At 36.6% G+C, this 16,804-nt stretch overlaps 1 protein-coding gene across 4 annotated transcripts in view; it reads right to left on the reverse strand.

The window, feature by feature from the left end:
- Nucleotides 1–1,736: 1,736 nt before the first annotated feature.
- The window catches only part of snx9a (sorting nexin 9a), a 49,003-nt gene continuing 33,935 nt past the window's right edge, over nucleotides 1,737–16,804 (reverse strand). For all 4 annotated transcript variants that reach the window (XM_088934108.1, XM_088934099.1, XM_088934091.1 and 1 more), the window contains 8 exons: nucleotides 15,677–15,780; nucleotides 13,977–14,080; nucleotides 13,102–13,179; nucleotides 12,294–12,370; nucleotides 7,363–7,452; nucleotides 6,814–6,928; nucleotides 4,723–4,814; nucleotides 1,737–2,784 (listed from right to left, as the gene is read on the reverse strand). In XM_088934108.1, the coding sequence (XP_088790234.1) occupies nucleotides 2,737–2,784; nucleotides 4,723–4,814; nucleotides 6,814–6,928; nucleotides 7,363–7,452; nucleotides 12,294–12,370; nucleotides 13,102–13,179; nucleotides 13,977–14,080; nucleotides 15,677–15,780 (708 nt within the window). In that variant the 3' untranslated portion in view covers nucleotides 1,737–2,736. The remainder of the gene's footprint in view (nucleotides 2,785–4,722; nucleotides 4,815–6,813; nucleotides 6,929–7,362; nucleotides 7,453–12,293; nucleotides 12,371–13,101; nucleotides 13,180–13,976; nucleotides 14,081–15,676; nucleotides 15,781–16,804) is intronic.

The raw sequence follows: 16,804 nt of genomic DNA on the forward strand, positions 1-16,804 counted from the left end.
TGTACAGTGTGTTCTTTTATATACATAGAAATCCAAAAATTATATTCAATCTAATAATGTCTCCATCACAATACTGGGGAATTAGGACCCACACAGACCGGTGAGCACCCCCTGCTGGCCCCACTAACACCTCTTCCAGCAGCAAACTTAAGTTTTTTCCCAGAAGGTCTCCCATCCAGGTACTGACCAGGATCACGCCTGCTTAGCTTCAGTGGGCTGCCAGTTGTGAGTTGGCTACAGATCTATCATTATGGGTGAAATGTATCCACTAACCTCGTAAGGCCACATCAGCAACATGGCAAGTTTTTCTTTTGTTACCATGGGCACATTACTGCCTCCATTTCATTGAAGCAGGAATGATACAATATTTAGACAGTTAAAGATAGTCTTGGAGGACTGTAGCTCTTTGGAGTTGTGTAGTTCACAGTGATCTGCACAACTATCCCTGCAAGTATTACTGTAGGTGAAGATACTGTACTGTATGTGGAACTTCAGTATTTGCAGTGATGTAGAAGGCTTCCCCTACATACTGTAGAAGTATAGGATTCTAAAATCTCATGCACATAAAATACTAAAAATATAAGAAAAAAAAACAATTGTATGACAGCTGTTTCATATTTCCTTAGAAAATATGCAGATAAGAGGTTCTGGATTTACAGATGCTTTATTTCTGACAAGCCTCTCAGGAATCTCTTGAGGCCATGAACCATTCTACAATTTTTTTTCAACCTTGTAAAATTGAATCCTGGACCTGAAAAGCCAGGAATTTGTGGCACTTCATTTAGCATACAGTATATTATTAAATATGAACAATAATTAAAACAGCAGAAAATAGAACTACGTTTAAAAATAAAAAAATGTTTTAAAATAAAAAGCCTTAGAAAATATTCACCAAAAGATTTAGAACTACTGTGTACAGTATTTCTGATTTTGGAATTCTTGGTGCCAAACCTCAACTGTGGGAGTACCCTTAATGTGAAGTGTACTGGCAAACCCAGAACAAAATCCTCATAAATGCCTTTTATTAAGTTTGGATGGCCAGTCGCACCTGAAACAGAGTGAGAGTGTTGAATAAATTGGTCTGTTCTTCTTTTCCACTATTTCCTCCAATGGGCTCAAATCCAGTTTCCTGTAACACCCGTTCTTTGACACTGCCTGAGCACCAGCCAAATGACTTTCTCATTTTCATTCTGCTCTTATCTACCAGCTGTACGTTCATCAGTTTTTACGTATTTCATTCCGAGTGAGCTTAGAAAAATGCTTTCCCTCTCCATGTTGTGTGTTAAACTCAACAATTTACGATGGAGTCTAACTGCATTTTAAACCACTTTTAGACCTCAGAAGCGAGTCCTGCAACTGTACAGCTAGGAGGTAGTAAAGTTATAAATGGCATAAAGGAATAAAAATTCTGTCCGCACAGCACATTTGTATTTTGATTCCTGCTTTAAGATGTCACCTCATTAGGAATGATTTCATACAAGCAAAAATAAACCAAAATTATTTTCAAAAGCATTACACATAAGATTTTACAAGCAGCAGCTTGCAATATAGATCAAAGCAAAGTGCCACTGACATTTCTTACTTGAGAATCTTGAGCTGTTCTTATCCAGCAGTCTGTTCTCCAGTCTCTTCCTTTATAACTGCATAGTTTTTTCAAACCTTAAATCAGTGTGCATTCGTGTTAAAAAGACAAATACCTGCAGCTCAAAGAAAAAAAATCATCCAAAAGAAGTATGTTGATTCCAAATTATATTGTGACTTTTATTATAGTAAGGCTACAGCTGTACTGCAAAGGCATTTTTACAGATGTTACAAAAGTGTAACCAAGTGTTTACAGTGTTTGGCAAAAGCTTTGGAAAGGGTTGCATTTGATGACTTTTTGGATTTGGTGATAGTTTACAATGACCCAGATAAATATGTCACAAGCCAAAAAAAGACCAGATGTAAAAAATAGAGAGTACAAGCATGGTTTTATATGGACGTGTTTAGCACTAGCATTAATTAATAGTCAAAGTATGTAATTAAATACAGCATTCTACTAACTTGCTACTTTTGTTTGGCATACATTAGATGCTATAAACTGGTTAGTAGTTTTAAACAAGCTTAAAGGACATCAAATGTCTTTCCTTTGACTCATAGACTTGTAATAGTCATATTGCATAACATTCAAACCCAGTGGATGAACACGTGACATTATTCTTTAAACCTCATACATTTATCTGGGTAACTCTTAATAGCTGTCATGTGTTAAAGTGCACTGAGCCCGTTACGCATGCAATTGGTAATATACAATTACCTTAAACACACTTCATTTTAAATACAAAAATACACTTTACATTATTTAAAGGACTCCAGCTGTACTTTGAGAGAATATGCCTTGATCATGTATACATTTTTTTTATGGATACAATAAGTGCATATTTATGAAATGCATCCAAATCACAATTTACTATAGCTGACCTCAGAACTTCATCCTTATACCGACTCTCTATTAACATTAAACATCTACAGCGTCTCCAAACGGAAGGCAATGATTTTGCAATTGTACTGTTCAGGAACCATCAAAAGTGCATCAGTAATGACTTAAAGCCACTCCTGTTTTTTTCGTAATTTGCTCAAGAGTAACAGTAAATGATATAATATTAAATTCATTATACACACGTATCTATAAAGAATTATAGAAAAAGAACATTTTGGATTTTGGAATTTGGAATTTCTTCAGTCTGCGCGTCGTCTCTACAAAGTGGTGAACTGGTTGAGGGCCTGCCTCAATTTCTCAGCAATCTACAAGCACAAAGAAAAGCATGTTAAAATACATGAACACGCAACACTGCCCTTATTGCTCCCATTATGTTGATGACACTATGCAGGTTTACATAATGATTTTCCAGGAGTGAATGTGTATGACATGCCATTTTAGATCATATATTTTTGCTTTAAAATGCCACTTAGTAATTAGTGGACTGATTGAGCCAGAATTCAGTAGATTTCTTAGTATAAATGAGTGCATTCCCACTTCATTCACATTGTATGTTTACGTAGATTCAAGATTCATAGATCAATCAAATCTCGTGTTGAAAAAGCTGCTAAAAATCTAGGAAAAATGCATATATTGGTAAAGACTTATGCTGGCTTATACTTGTATGAAATCTGTCAACCCAACACAGACCGAGCTCTGGCTGAAAACATGGTATGCTAAAGAAGGCTTCAGCTTTGTTGGCCTTTGAAAACTCTACAACCCTAGGGGTTAAGGGGTTTTAAAACCCCAAATACCAAAGGTTAAATACCCAGGAAAGTGGGAAAGTTAACATATTTAAATGAGCACTTTAGTAAAAATCTTTCAGGTAAATAAAATGGTTATTAGTTCTGGCATTTTCTGTCTGTTATAAAAAAAACCTTTCACAATAATTAAAGTTGACTAATAGTGTTATAATAATTACAAATTAATGCTTCTGAAATTTAAAACAAAATTCCAATTGTAGACATCTCTAGTTCTATAATCCTAAATGTAAAATGTAATTTCTATTTTGCTACAGTATTTATTTTCAGCTAGAAAACTTATTGAGAGATCATGTTTTGCTCACTTTTAACAATGCTGATATGAAATTCACAATTGACCGCACAGAGCAGAGGACGAGGAAGTAGAGATAGACTGCTCTGACCCAACCACTTTGAAACCATTTATAATTTAGCACATCACAGAAAACACAAACTCATTTAGGACTAGCTAAAGCAGAGGTGTGGTCCACATGGATAGTCCTGCCAGAGGCTGCAGGGCTTGTTACTGTATGTCACCAGGGACTGAGAGCGCCCCAGCCAACCTGCCCTTGGCAGTGCTCAGACCATGATGCACTGCTGCTTGGGGCATCCTCATCATAGTCGGCTACTTCCATAATCACAGTCAAACCTGCACTGCCTGGATCATACACCTCAACCTGCGCTTAGGCATGTGTCTTTACTAGCAGAGACATCTGAAAGCCCATGTTGTACTATTTTAACAATTTTTTAGTAGATGTAAAAAAAAATGAAAATCAGGTGTTGTTTTTCACATCTGAATTTTAATGAGCAAAATTTAAATGGTAATCTCTCTCACTGAAATTATAAAACAGAGAGACACCTCCAGCTTCTTAATAATATATTCCCACGTGTGGTTAATAAAAAAAGAGAAACCACAAACAAAAACTAATTTAAGGTTTGTAAAGAACATATTCTGGTGATAATTATCTTCTTAAGCAGATCAGGACTCCACTTTGCAGTCTAGTGTAAACGATCTGTAGGAAAAGTATCACCTTAAAAGCACAAGCAGAAAACAAGGCGACGCTATAAGGAGAGTATAAAATGAGGCTGTAGTTTAGCTACAGTATGATCACATTAATGCTTCATAAGACTTTATTTTCAGTGATGACAAGTCTGAAGCCAAGTATGTTTCCGACAGTACTGTACTTAGTTCATCTTGGGAAGCACTGGTTTTATTTACCCGAGTCATCATTTCCTCAAGTAAATGTATCCCATCTGTTCACAGGTAATGACAAAAATAGTAGGGCAAGTTAAGCAAGTCAGGATCACTAACAATTCTTAACTGGAATTGCCACTGTTGGCTAGCTCTGAAACATATTCCCTTTAGTTCCTTAAGAGTTTTTTAAGAAAGAGAAACTGTCGAAAAGTCCAATTTAAAACAGATGCAAGGAAAACATATGCCCTAATTTAACAAACCTCTCTTACCATTTCATAAAACTTCACTTGCTGCTCCAGGTAGAGCTGCATGACCCTGTTGTAGTCATAGATACGGTTGCTGTGGAAGTGATTCATTTCAGCTGCAGAAAAAGAAGCGGTGGCTCAGTTCTCATTACACATCTAACAAATGTTTAGGACTGATTGCATAATGTTTCATAAGGTAAATTTGACACATATTAACAAACACACCATCATGCTCAAGTGAAGTATTTTTGTACTACATTTACCCTAAACAGGTATTGTCAAAAGTCAGTCCACAAGTGATGAAATTCATTTATTTCCTAGACATACAAGTTTAATATCAAAGTTTCTATTTGTGACTAACTCATAGCCATGAACTAGACTTGAACAGGAACTGGACATGTGCTGTAACTCTTCTCCCTGACAACTTCAGGTTAAGAATGAAAAACAAGCCTCTTAGCTATAGTACAAAATACCTTGTATTAAATTTACTTTCATACTGTACCTAATCCTGTATACTAAATTAGAAGCAGCATTTAATTTAAACCACATTTCCGAGTAAGGTTTCAGTATGGGTTGATCAAAGTTTCTGAATTCAGTCAGTAGCCATGGAAATGGTCACAGAAGGCCATGCACTTCCATAGGATAGAAGACACCTTCTCATAGTACTGTGCAAATCTGTACATGTTCCTGTAGCCAAGGACAGAGCTCTTGTTTTCTTGGTAATGCAGATGCATGTTCCATTAAAGTACTGGTGGACAAGCAGTGGTCCTTATTATCTATAAGAAACGCTTAAATAAGTCAAGAATACTCATTGTTTTGCATCATCTTACGTATGTTGTTGGGGTTGTGCTACTGCCATTGAGGCTTATTAAAGCTCACAAATGAGTCCCTTAAGGCACTTTAGTCTTTCCATCTCTGCATTAAGGCAATTCCTAGGAAGAAAAGGTTGGTGAGCAGAACAGGGGTCAGCTGAGGTAAGCAGCGAAACAAGATAGACTACATCTGTATTTTTATTTGTGATAGCCACATACATTCTCACTGAACCAATAAGTGGGTAAGTGTGTTGAAGTGTGAAAAGGCATCCCCCTTTTTCCTTGGGAACAAACTAGGCTCCATCACGTCCAAAGACCTAGACTGTTGACACACTTTAGATATAAGATGATAATGAAACCAGACAATGAAAGCTAGAAAATGAAACCAAAAGTTGCACAATAAACCCTGTTTAACCCTGTATATAAGAATATATATACTACAGTATGTGTGTATACATTCTCTACATATACAGATTTGATTAGTGGCAACACTTTGTATTTAGTTCTGCTTAATGGGAAATATTTAAAATAGGATAGAAATGTCAGAAATAATTAATTAGAACACAGATGGGTTATCAACATTTCTCCAAGACTTCCCAAAACCAGAAATGATTATACTGGCAAATCTCACTTCTTACTACCAATTTATTTGTCTGATGCTTTTATCTAAAGCAGCATACACTGGCATCCATATACAGCAGGCATTGCACTGTAGCACTCTGGGTACAACAGTAGTGTCACAAGTGATTTTAGAACCCACAACCTTCCAGTTACAAGACCAGAACTCATGCAACTACTCCATACCACTAACCAAAATATTTTAAGAAGATTTATAAGCCTTTATTTATATATAACTTATTTGTCTGTTAAACATTTTTAAAACATTAATGGGAAAGTCAGAAGTGAAATTTTATCATACAGTAAGCATGTGACTCAGAACAGTGCTAAACAGAATAAACTAAAAGGGAAATGATTGTTTACACAAAGAGTGGTGGATGTGTGGAAAAGGCTTCTCAGACAGGTGGTGGAGGCTAACAAATGACAGGACATTTTTTTTTTTTTAGTTTTACTTAATTATCAAACAAGCAAGATTGGCTGAATGGCCCCTTGATATTTGCACATCTTTCTTAGATTCTTACAGTATGCTATTTATTTGCCACTCTGCGAAAAAAAAATTCTGGTTTCACATTGCAGATATCCACAAAAGGGCAGTCTATTTAACGGGATCAACAAGTCAGACAGAAGAACCCACACTGAAATGAGTTTATCATATATATGGTGTAATATTCATCTTTCATCTCACCTTGCAATGCGTAAGACATAGTGCTCACACGCTTGGCCATTGTCTGCTTTTCTTGGTGTGTTATTTTACTCGCTGCAACCATTTTATCAGCTTCCTTCACCTTTTCTATCGCTGCCTGGTAAAGGTACAACACAGATTTGGAGGGAGTTGAATAAAACGTTTAAGAAATTGACAGCAAGAAGTTAGCACTGAAGTGGAAAAAAAAGAATTTCTGGTTGTGCCTACCTTTAAAATAACCATGCGACTACTATTTCACACTTTTATAGAAAATGAGACTAAGAATAAGACTACCAATATACAGTATATTTAAACCAATTCAAACTTTACAAGCTAAATATAACCCAAGACCACATATTGGAAACTTCATGCCTGCACATCTGCATATAGAGTGGCTTTTAGGATAATTTTTTTTACAGGATTCCTCACCTTAAAAACATGACATGAACTGAACTGCTAAGAAATTTCCATTTCTGAATCATCAGACGTTGATACCAAAGGTCAACTTTGCATTTATTGTTGACACCTAAAATGGTATTTAGTATACCCTACCTTATGAACACCAATTGTATCTGGAAAGCATCCCAAAAGCCCTTTGTATTCATTATTGGTTTCCATCAGGAAATGAAGGTCCTTCTTTGGCTGCACAGATATAAAGAAAACAAAAAGATATATAGCAAGTTCACAGTGCATAATTAACAAATAATTAATGAAATGACATTTGTTCTTCACAAACTGTAAAAACTGACAAGGAAGAGTAGAATGGCTTAGTCATCAAACTTGTGCAAGGAAATACAGGATTTTAAGCTTAATTAAGTGTTAATAATATAATAATTAATCAGCTGTTAAGTATCATTTAGCAAAATCTGTGGATGTTTAGTCAACCTCCCACTGGACAACTACTGTATTTATTACCCTGACCATGTATGATGACCAAATCATGCAGGTGTTTTACAGTGACATGTTTATTAATCGACTCTTCACAGCTGCTCAGTGCGTGGTACGCACTTTCAAAGTAAATACACTCATCAATTTCCAGCACTGCTTGCTATTACTTCTTACAATTAATTTCTTTGCTATGTATGGTGTACAATGTTGTATCATTTCACATCTCTGATTCTGAAACAATCTCCCTTTTCCCTCTCATTTTGAAGTCATGTAAATCCATGACAAGTGCAACAAGCCTCTGAAGAGCCAGAAACAATGACTAAAGAAAAAACCTTTAAGGCAGATTAAAGGTTAACTGAAGTTAAAAAAAAAACATTTAAAATATATGTGACCTGTTTAAATATTATAAATAAAGTGTACTGGAGGTTTTAAAATTATTATTGATCTGTGTAGAGCTTTCAGTTTGAAAAAATACTCCACAATTTTTATTTTGTATCCATATGTAATATGTGTCACTTTATATAACAATATTAGAAAGTATTGCTCTATTGTTAATAATTCTTAATCATTTATGTGCATTAATGACATAAAGCTGCAGCACTGCCAAACTGGATTTCCTATTATCTACAGCACACAATTAACTTGTTTCTTCCTAGTTTCTTGTGCCTCACTTGTATGCTGGAGAAGTGAAAATAAAATACTGGAGGTCTGATAAAAGAGAAAACAAATGATTAAGTTGAATACAGAGAGACAACTTCAGAAACTTGATTCTTTCAATTTAAAAATGTCCCAAGAGTGTCCTTCACTTTTTCAACTCAGTTCCTTGGAAGTGCACTGGGAGGGCTCTGTCCCCTCAATGTTCTCCCGGGAAGTAATATAGTCAATGTCAAGAACATCTGCCCTTCCCGGAGACAGACACTTCAGTGGCGAGACATTCAATCTGAACAACAACTGTGCAAGTAAGCAGCAATGCCAGCACACTCTGCTAAATCATTTTATTCCAAAGTTGTGTCTTGTCTTTCTGTTCAGCAACAATAATTCTATTAGTGTAAAAAATGAAACCAAATATGCAGTAACAATACAACTTAAAATCGGTAATACTGAAAGGGTAAAAGGTGGAATTCAACAAAACACCATGTAAAGTGATTAGCAGTATTCTTTGGCTAAAGTAAATTACACAGCAGATCAATTACAATTTTCTGGTATACAGCTACAGGAAGTTACAAAATTTATACTGTTTTGTACTTCTTCACTCACTGACTAAGGTCTGTCCAATAAGATATTCACATTTCATGTTAGTTTGCTTGGTTAAAAAAAATAAACCCCCAAATGTTAATATATTCAAGCAATTTCTTTAAAACCTAATACGTGTTAAACACGAGGAGCTATTTGGAAGTTTGGGAGAAGGTCAAACTGCAATCTATCCTATAAATATTTGCCTTCTGATCACCCTATGCATGCATCTTTTCAATCTCTTGGCGTTTCACCTTGTCAGAGACACATGTCTCTCTCACACTCGGTGTGGTGTCATTAGACCTTCCCTTTCACTCCTCTCATCGTTTAACACCTCATCATCTCTTTGTGCCTCGTGCCCCGTGCCTCGCCAACAGTTCACCTCCTGCAAGCCAGGATAGGAGTCGCTTTCTCGCCTCTTCTCAAAGAAGCAGCTCCAACCTCCAGCTCTTCTCAAGAAACAACCTGCTCCCTCACCTACCATGCTGTCTGCTCTTTTCTCCCAGTGCTGCCGACGTCAACAACCCTCTTGTGAACAAAGGGACAAACTGTGTCTCTCCACCCCCACTGACTCAACATCAGTCTGCTTCTGCTTTGTGTTTATATGCTATTTTATTATATGAGCGACAGTGGAAGGCCTTGACAATACCATCCTTTAAGCTACAGTTCACTTTCTTCAGCAAACATTCAATAAGATCTCAAACCAGTATAATGGAAAAATCGGAATATCCACAGCAGATATTCCTCCTCGCCAAAAGCATTCTGCATTATAAATGGGAGACGAAATACTGCTTAATGTACTTAAAACACCCAGTTCAAAATCACAACTTAACAACAAGCTGTTTCTTACCAGGCAAGTCCTCCAAAGGGAAGCTGCACGGATATCAAACAGAATACCAGAATTTTAGTTTTCCGCTAGTTCTACCAAAAACAACAACAAAAAAAAACAAACAGGAAAAAAAGATAAAGGGGAAGAATCTGCATTCTTCCATAAGTAATGGCGACAGTAACATATCATTTGAACTTAGTTTGTGAATATTAAAGTCGAATTTCTTTCAGAAACACTCGCTACATAAGAATTATGACTTTAATATTCTGACACAAAGCAATCTACCATTAAAGCAAATTACTTAATTAATTTCTGAAAAAAATGTTGGAATGATTAATACTGTTTTTGTGTCATATCCAAGGGCAATGTTCAAGAAACAATTTGTAGAATCACAACCAAATCCTTCATAGCTGAATGTAAGCAATGAAATATAGCGTGCCAAATTCTGATGGGATGAATTTCAAAGCATTTGGCTCCAGAGCTCTTTTTGGGAAATGACTGTAAAAGCTTAAATAAACAACAATGTATAAACTGAGGAAGAATCCCAATGCTAAAATTCAGTAGAACTGTCTGGGGTTTCTTCTGACTGGGGAAAAGGGCTTTGAAAGTCATCCTACAGTATAAATCTACACTTGGGGTGGGCTTAAGGGTCAAAGAAAGGAAAGAAAAGAGGGCAGATGGGGCATCACATAGCAGGAAACTGCAGTAGAGGGGGGCAGAGTCAGGAAACACTACGTAAAAAGGAAATGCCAGCACTTCTAAATCAGAAACACAGGCCTTACAGGGTCTAACTGGAGTTAGAACATTTCAAACATCAAATACAAATACAGATGGAAAACAATCTTAGAAGGAACTTTCAAAAGTCCTAATCTCTTTACAGAATTGATGCCAAACAGAGGGAAATGGAGTTAGTCTGACAAAACTGAAAAGAAAAAAAAAGATGGACTTTCCATTTCAGGTAAAATTCCATGTTGGTGTGTTATATGGTCATTTCATCATTTTCTTACTGCAGAAGAATAACTCAGAACACCCTCTCATGTTGATGTAGTCTAAAACCATTGCTGCAAGTTAACTTTATTTAGGTTTTCAGATCCCCTGATTTTTGGGGGGCCACTGAGTCCTCCTTTGGTTCCTAATACTCAATATGCTACTGAATATAATCCAAATATCTAAAGCCCTTGCCCATGAGACTTAAGCAGCTGCACTCATGTAATTTGCAATGTCCATGCGCTGACCTGTCCTTTTGAATTCATAGCACACATGCCGTGCAGGTAGGCCTTTCAGGTTTACATTACTGACACAAAAAATTACATTAAGCCATTTCTTCATAAGATCATCATAAATGGTTTCTTATGTTACTGTATAAAACAGCTTGAACCATTAAACTACTAGCAATCATCCAAGCATAATGTACAGATAAATGAACGGTCCCCTCTCCTTTGTCACCTTACGCGCAAAACAAAAGTCAGGGAATCCTGTAAAATAAAATTAAACTTGCCCTTTTTTCTTCTTTTTTAGGTCTGACTATACGTTATAAAGTACTGCATAAAGGGTGACAGGTCATACCGTTCTTAAATGTCTATCTTTCATCGGCAAAAGACTCTTGTTATTGAATTGCTAAGTAGGTTCTGTGTTATACCTGGCAAATGTGATTTGGCATTTACAACTGTTTATCATAGGCAGCATAAGGACCTGAACACTCATTACTCCCATATTCCCACTTGTAAGTTAACACTACTGGCTCCACAGCCTTATAGGAGTTAGTACTGAACAGAGGGGGACATCATCTCTCATTGACCCACTACAAGCACACGGGAACAGAAGAACCCTTGCCATGTCTGAGGAGTCACTTCCTGGCTGAATAAAGCCCAACCATGTGCACATGGGTTGCAAGGGGAATCCCAATCATCCTTGACCAATGACAGAGTAGTCTCACACCAGCAAGTCTGCACCAAGGGCCCCAGCCAGTGCTCTGAGCAAGAGCCTATGTCAAATGAGTCACTTGGGAACCCAATCAGTAAAGACCTCTTGAACAATACTCTCAAGGTCCCCTACTAGCAACATTTACTTGAGATACGAGCCTACACAAAATCCTCCAGATTTCGGACTCACAGAAATTTAAAGCAGCATGTTGCAACAGTATGTGCAGGACTGCCCCATTTCTACGGTGCTGCTCATCCTTTTATATTTTCTCTTTTAAAACAGATTTCTAACAGCTGAGGGTACTTTCGCTATCTTACAGGGGAAGGATGCTTATTGTTGCCTGGACATAACTTTTCATTCAAAGGTAAAAATTTCCTTCTTTTCAAAAATGGCCCTCAAAACCTTTACTGCATTGCTCATGCAGCAGCCCCTACTATAAGATTACCATTAGAATATGTAAGACAAGGCAGAGTGGGATACTGCTAGTAAAGTAAATATTGATTGTTGTGTCTTACTTCATCTTATTCAGGGAACACAATACCAGAGTTCAGTAGTATAAGGGAGTTTACGCACCAGCAGAATAACCCCACAGAAAACAGAATCTTGTTACCTGTTCTGCAACCAAAGCGGCAATTTCTTCATATGTTTTTCCTGCTTCAGTTAATGCATCTGTGAGCGTAGATTCCCCTGGAAAAGGAAGACTAGAGGTATAAAATAACTCAATGTTCCAATCTATAGTATTTCACTATCATCATGGTTAATAGTTTCTTCTTCTAAACCTAGTGTATGAGAACCCTTTAAGTCTGTTTCCTTTTTACTGTAAGATTACATTTTAAACACGGAACCATCAGTTGCAAATAGGTAAAACAATGGGATTAATTGTACAGTACAACATATAGTGTTATTTCATATCATTGAAGAGGTTGTCCATGTGCTCACCATATGGTTTTTTTTCTACATGCATATAACAACATATATATTCTGCAGATTAAGATTAAGATTTTTCAGAATGAGCTGAGAATTGAATAACACATTAGAATGCTCCCAGGCATGCTGAGAATTTATTGTCTGTGACAAACATAGCTCCACTGCACAGCAGGTAGTGCTGCAACCTGCACATTATAACTTTTGTTCCAGGTCCCCATTTTATTTATAAACATTTTACAAAATGAAAATCCAAGGTAAGCAATTTCATCACATCATACAGAAATCACTGACAAAACACAGCGTGTAAAAAACAGCAGTTCTGAAAAGTGTGCTTTGTCACCTAGTTGCATCACAATCATCCACAATCCAGAACATAAACTAGTTTAGTCAATGAAAGACAACAAAAGGGAAGAGTAGTATTTGCTCCCACAGAGGTAGCAGTGAATGAGTTTTAAACACTGCTACTAAAGAAAACAAGCTACAAAACGCACCTTGGTATCCACTGGTATTAAAAACCGATGAAAGATTCTGTAGTGCTTTCCCAATCTTCTGGTATTCTTTTGGCAAAGCTTGAAAATAAACCACAAAGACAATGCTGTCACAATTTCACAATGAGTGATAACGAATCATTGAGGATGTTGAAATGTTTTTCAAGAGACTGAAGCTTGAAATTGTTTTGCAAATCCTGTAGCAGGGGTTTTCAGCCTCACACTCAGAAGAGCTATTGCTTTGCAGTTCAAATGCACTATTATCTAAATAAGCTCTTTATACACCCCTAATACTTTGCTTGCATTAGATCTTTTCAATTTTTGCTCAGGTATTAAATAATTGCAGATGCTATGATAACAGTAAAAGTTTCCAGTAACTTGAAATCGGCAAGTCTAATTAAACAAGATTTTAGTTTAACTAAGATGTTGATAAATAGGAAAGCACTACACAAAGCGTAGTGGTTGCATGGACCACACCACCTGGCCATGTTGCTGAAGCTGATACCCTGGCTTGTTCCAAGATATGACTGGTCCTTGATCTTTGGATCAATTAGCTACCAACTACCAAATGGCTTACTAGGGCCAAATGAACTCCCATCATTTGCAATCTTTCTTGTACACTTTATTAACTATATATTAATTACATTATACTTTAATTATACTTAAAGATAAACCCTGTTCTGCTGAGTTTGTGGGTACAATAAAGCAGTAAGCAAAACAATTATTAATAATTTGCTTCTTTCGGTAACAACACAAATGCAAGCTATTTGACCAAAAAAAAAGGAAAGAGAACACAGATCTGTACAGCAGACATGTAACACAACCACGCCCTGTCTATGCACCTTTTCCAAAGTCACAATATCGGGTTTAACACTTACGTCCTGTACATCTTTTCCAATGCTCTTGGCCGACATTGAGAAGATCTTTGACTCCATCATCCATGGCTTTTGTGAATCTACTGAACAGCTCACATTTCTGTTCTCTTTAAAAAAAGAATATGATTTGTAGCATATGGATTTTTAATGTATCTTTATCAGTTCAAATAAAAGGAAAATGCAAGTAATAAGAAAGGCAGTGGAGGCATAATAAGGTACAAAAACCTAGTTAAATTAAAAAAAAAGAATGAGTCTAGCACAGACTGGATGAGTAACATCATCACACAAATATATAAATTATTAAGAATCAAAACAGCTACAGTTGATATAACACAGGTGTCTAAACACTTGAGTCTTGAGCAAGTTCTGAAAAAGGTGCTCAGAACCTGAACTTCTCCGATACCTGTGGGAAGTTCATCCCACCCCTGAAAAGTGAGGGTGGAGAAGAAACAAGCTCTGGAAGAGGAAGAGCACAGAGGGGGTACAGGAAGTCTGGTGGAAGAGGATGTGGGAGAGATAAGAGATTGAAGCCAGGCAGGAGCAAAGAGGATGAGACAACAGTAGTTGACAAATAAGTGTTTTGAATTGGATGTGTGAAACAACTGGAAGTCAGTAGAGAGGCGGGAGTAATGGAGGAGGAAGAAGAAAAGCGGACAAATTAGAAAACTATGTTTTAAAAATCATTATAACACATTAAGCACTTTCATTTCAGTATAACCCCAAAAATCAGAACAGAACCTCAATTTCCTGAAAGTTTTCTGCATAAAAAATGTCTGAGCATCAGTTTATTCACTCCCATCCATTGATTACTGGAGATGTGGTTTCCTTTTGTGGCAACTCTGAAATAATTTACTTTCTTTTATTTATTCTGGCTGAGTCTTTTCATTAAACTTTAAAAGATACAGTGTTTTCAGTTGTGGGGCCTTCTTCAGCTGTGGAACCTTCAGTTCACAGCCAAAATGTTCTCTCTCTTTACTTTTCCTTTCAGCATGGAATAGACCTTTACCTGTTCCTTTGCAGCCTACGCATGCTAACACAGCACCCTACTTGATCAACTTTAAAAGATGTAAACTTAACTGCTTCTTGAGTGAAATTCAGTACAAAAGCTTACAATTGCTCTTCATTCCTAATTGTACTTTTTAACAGTAATGTACTTCCTTTTCACACACTTTTTGAGCTATTCTTCCACTTTTTTAATCATTCAGCAGTATTTGGATGAGTTTGTGAAGTCTTCAAAAATGCCTTTAAGCAAGTGAACATTCAAGGAGTAATATGTCCTTTTTACAGCTACATGATTATTCTATTATAGCTGGGCTAACTAAAAGAAACTGGTGAATGAACAAAATGTTTGCTCCTAAATTTGTTTTTGTGTTAAACTAAATACCACCTAGCCAAGGAAAAACACAACAGATACTATTATGTCTTCCTGGCCTTTAGGTGCCCAGCTAATTTATGTACCTATAAGCTGCCACAGAAGACAAGTAGTCTTGCGTTAGAAAATAAATCCCTGCATCAAAACTATTATAATACTGCAGCTGTGAAATTTTTCCTAAATTGATTGAAAATATGAAATATTTTGGTAACATCTTGGACCTGGAAACTTTATTTTCCTGTTATCTATAATAGGTAATACACACACACAGATCTACACAGAACCAGAAAATACAGAGAAACACAGATACACAGAAAATAGCCAATCTTACACTTCAATTAGATCCAGGTCAGGAGCTTCAGGTTCCATTGTGGTAAATATCATCACTCCCACTGTTTCATCTTTCTCAGCCTTCCTCTTCCCAGTTTTCCAATCCTGCCAAGAAATATGACAAGTTCTAAAGCTGCACAGAAACGGACATACTCAGCTTTGCAAAATCTGCATGATATTTACCTAATACCATTTATTGTGAGGCAGACTGTAAAATTCCTTTTCTATAACGTCATGATTGTACTTACAGTACAGTACTTTCTTTTATTGCCCCAGATGAAAAATGTCCTTTGCAGGCAGGTAAAAAAAAAACATTTAACGCAACATGATCCCATTAACAAAGAAGAGACATTGTACATGCATGACGAGAAAGAAAAAATAAAGTAAAATATGCGCAACTGTCCAAATTAAGCAGGTTAATAGCCATGGGAAGGAAAGATAACTTAGTTCCATTGCATTTAAATCTGAGTAGTCTAAATCAATGCCCAGATGGAAGGAGATCAGATTCACTCAGCAGGGGGTGGTCGTTACAGTCGCTTATATTTGCCTTCTGCATTTTGTGAGACACAGATGTCGGAAAGCTGTTGTGCACGAATGATTTTGCTGGCTACCTTCACAATCCTGCTCCATCTGTTTATATTAAGGTTACCAAACCAGACTATTGCAGTGAATGTTAGGACAGATTCAATGAAAGTTCTATAGAATTAAGTCATAGTTGTACTACAAAAATCAAAAAAGCAGTTTCCTTAGGACGCATACTTGTTGTTGGCTCTTCTTACATATTGCATTTGTGTTTTCTTCTAAGATTAGTTTGTAATCAACAATAGTGACAAGATATTTATAACTGATGACAATTTAAATTTCTTGCTCTTTGATGACTGTTGCTTTTGCAGCTTGTGGCAGCTTTCTATAATCAATGAACATGTCTTTGGTTATCGACACATTAAATTGAAAGAAGGAGTTGTTGCACCATTCAACAAAATAATCCACTACAGGCCCGTGATCACTGTGTACAGCTTTGAGGGGACTGACAATGACTGTCATCAGCAAACCTAATGATGTGTCTGTCTTCAAAAGGGCTTCTACAGCCATCTGTATACAGAGTGTATTGGATAGGACCCAGTGGAAG

This window comes from Atractosteus spatula, chromosome 2 (genome assembly GCF_055471065.1).
Source record: "Atractosteus spatula isolate fAtrSpa1 chromosome 2, fAtrSpa1.hap1, whole genome shotgun sequence".
In the NCBI taxonomy this organism is placed as follows: domain Eukaryota; kingdom Metazoa; phylum Chordata; class Actinopteri; order Semionotiformes; family Lepisosteidae; genus Atractosteus; species Atractosteus spatula.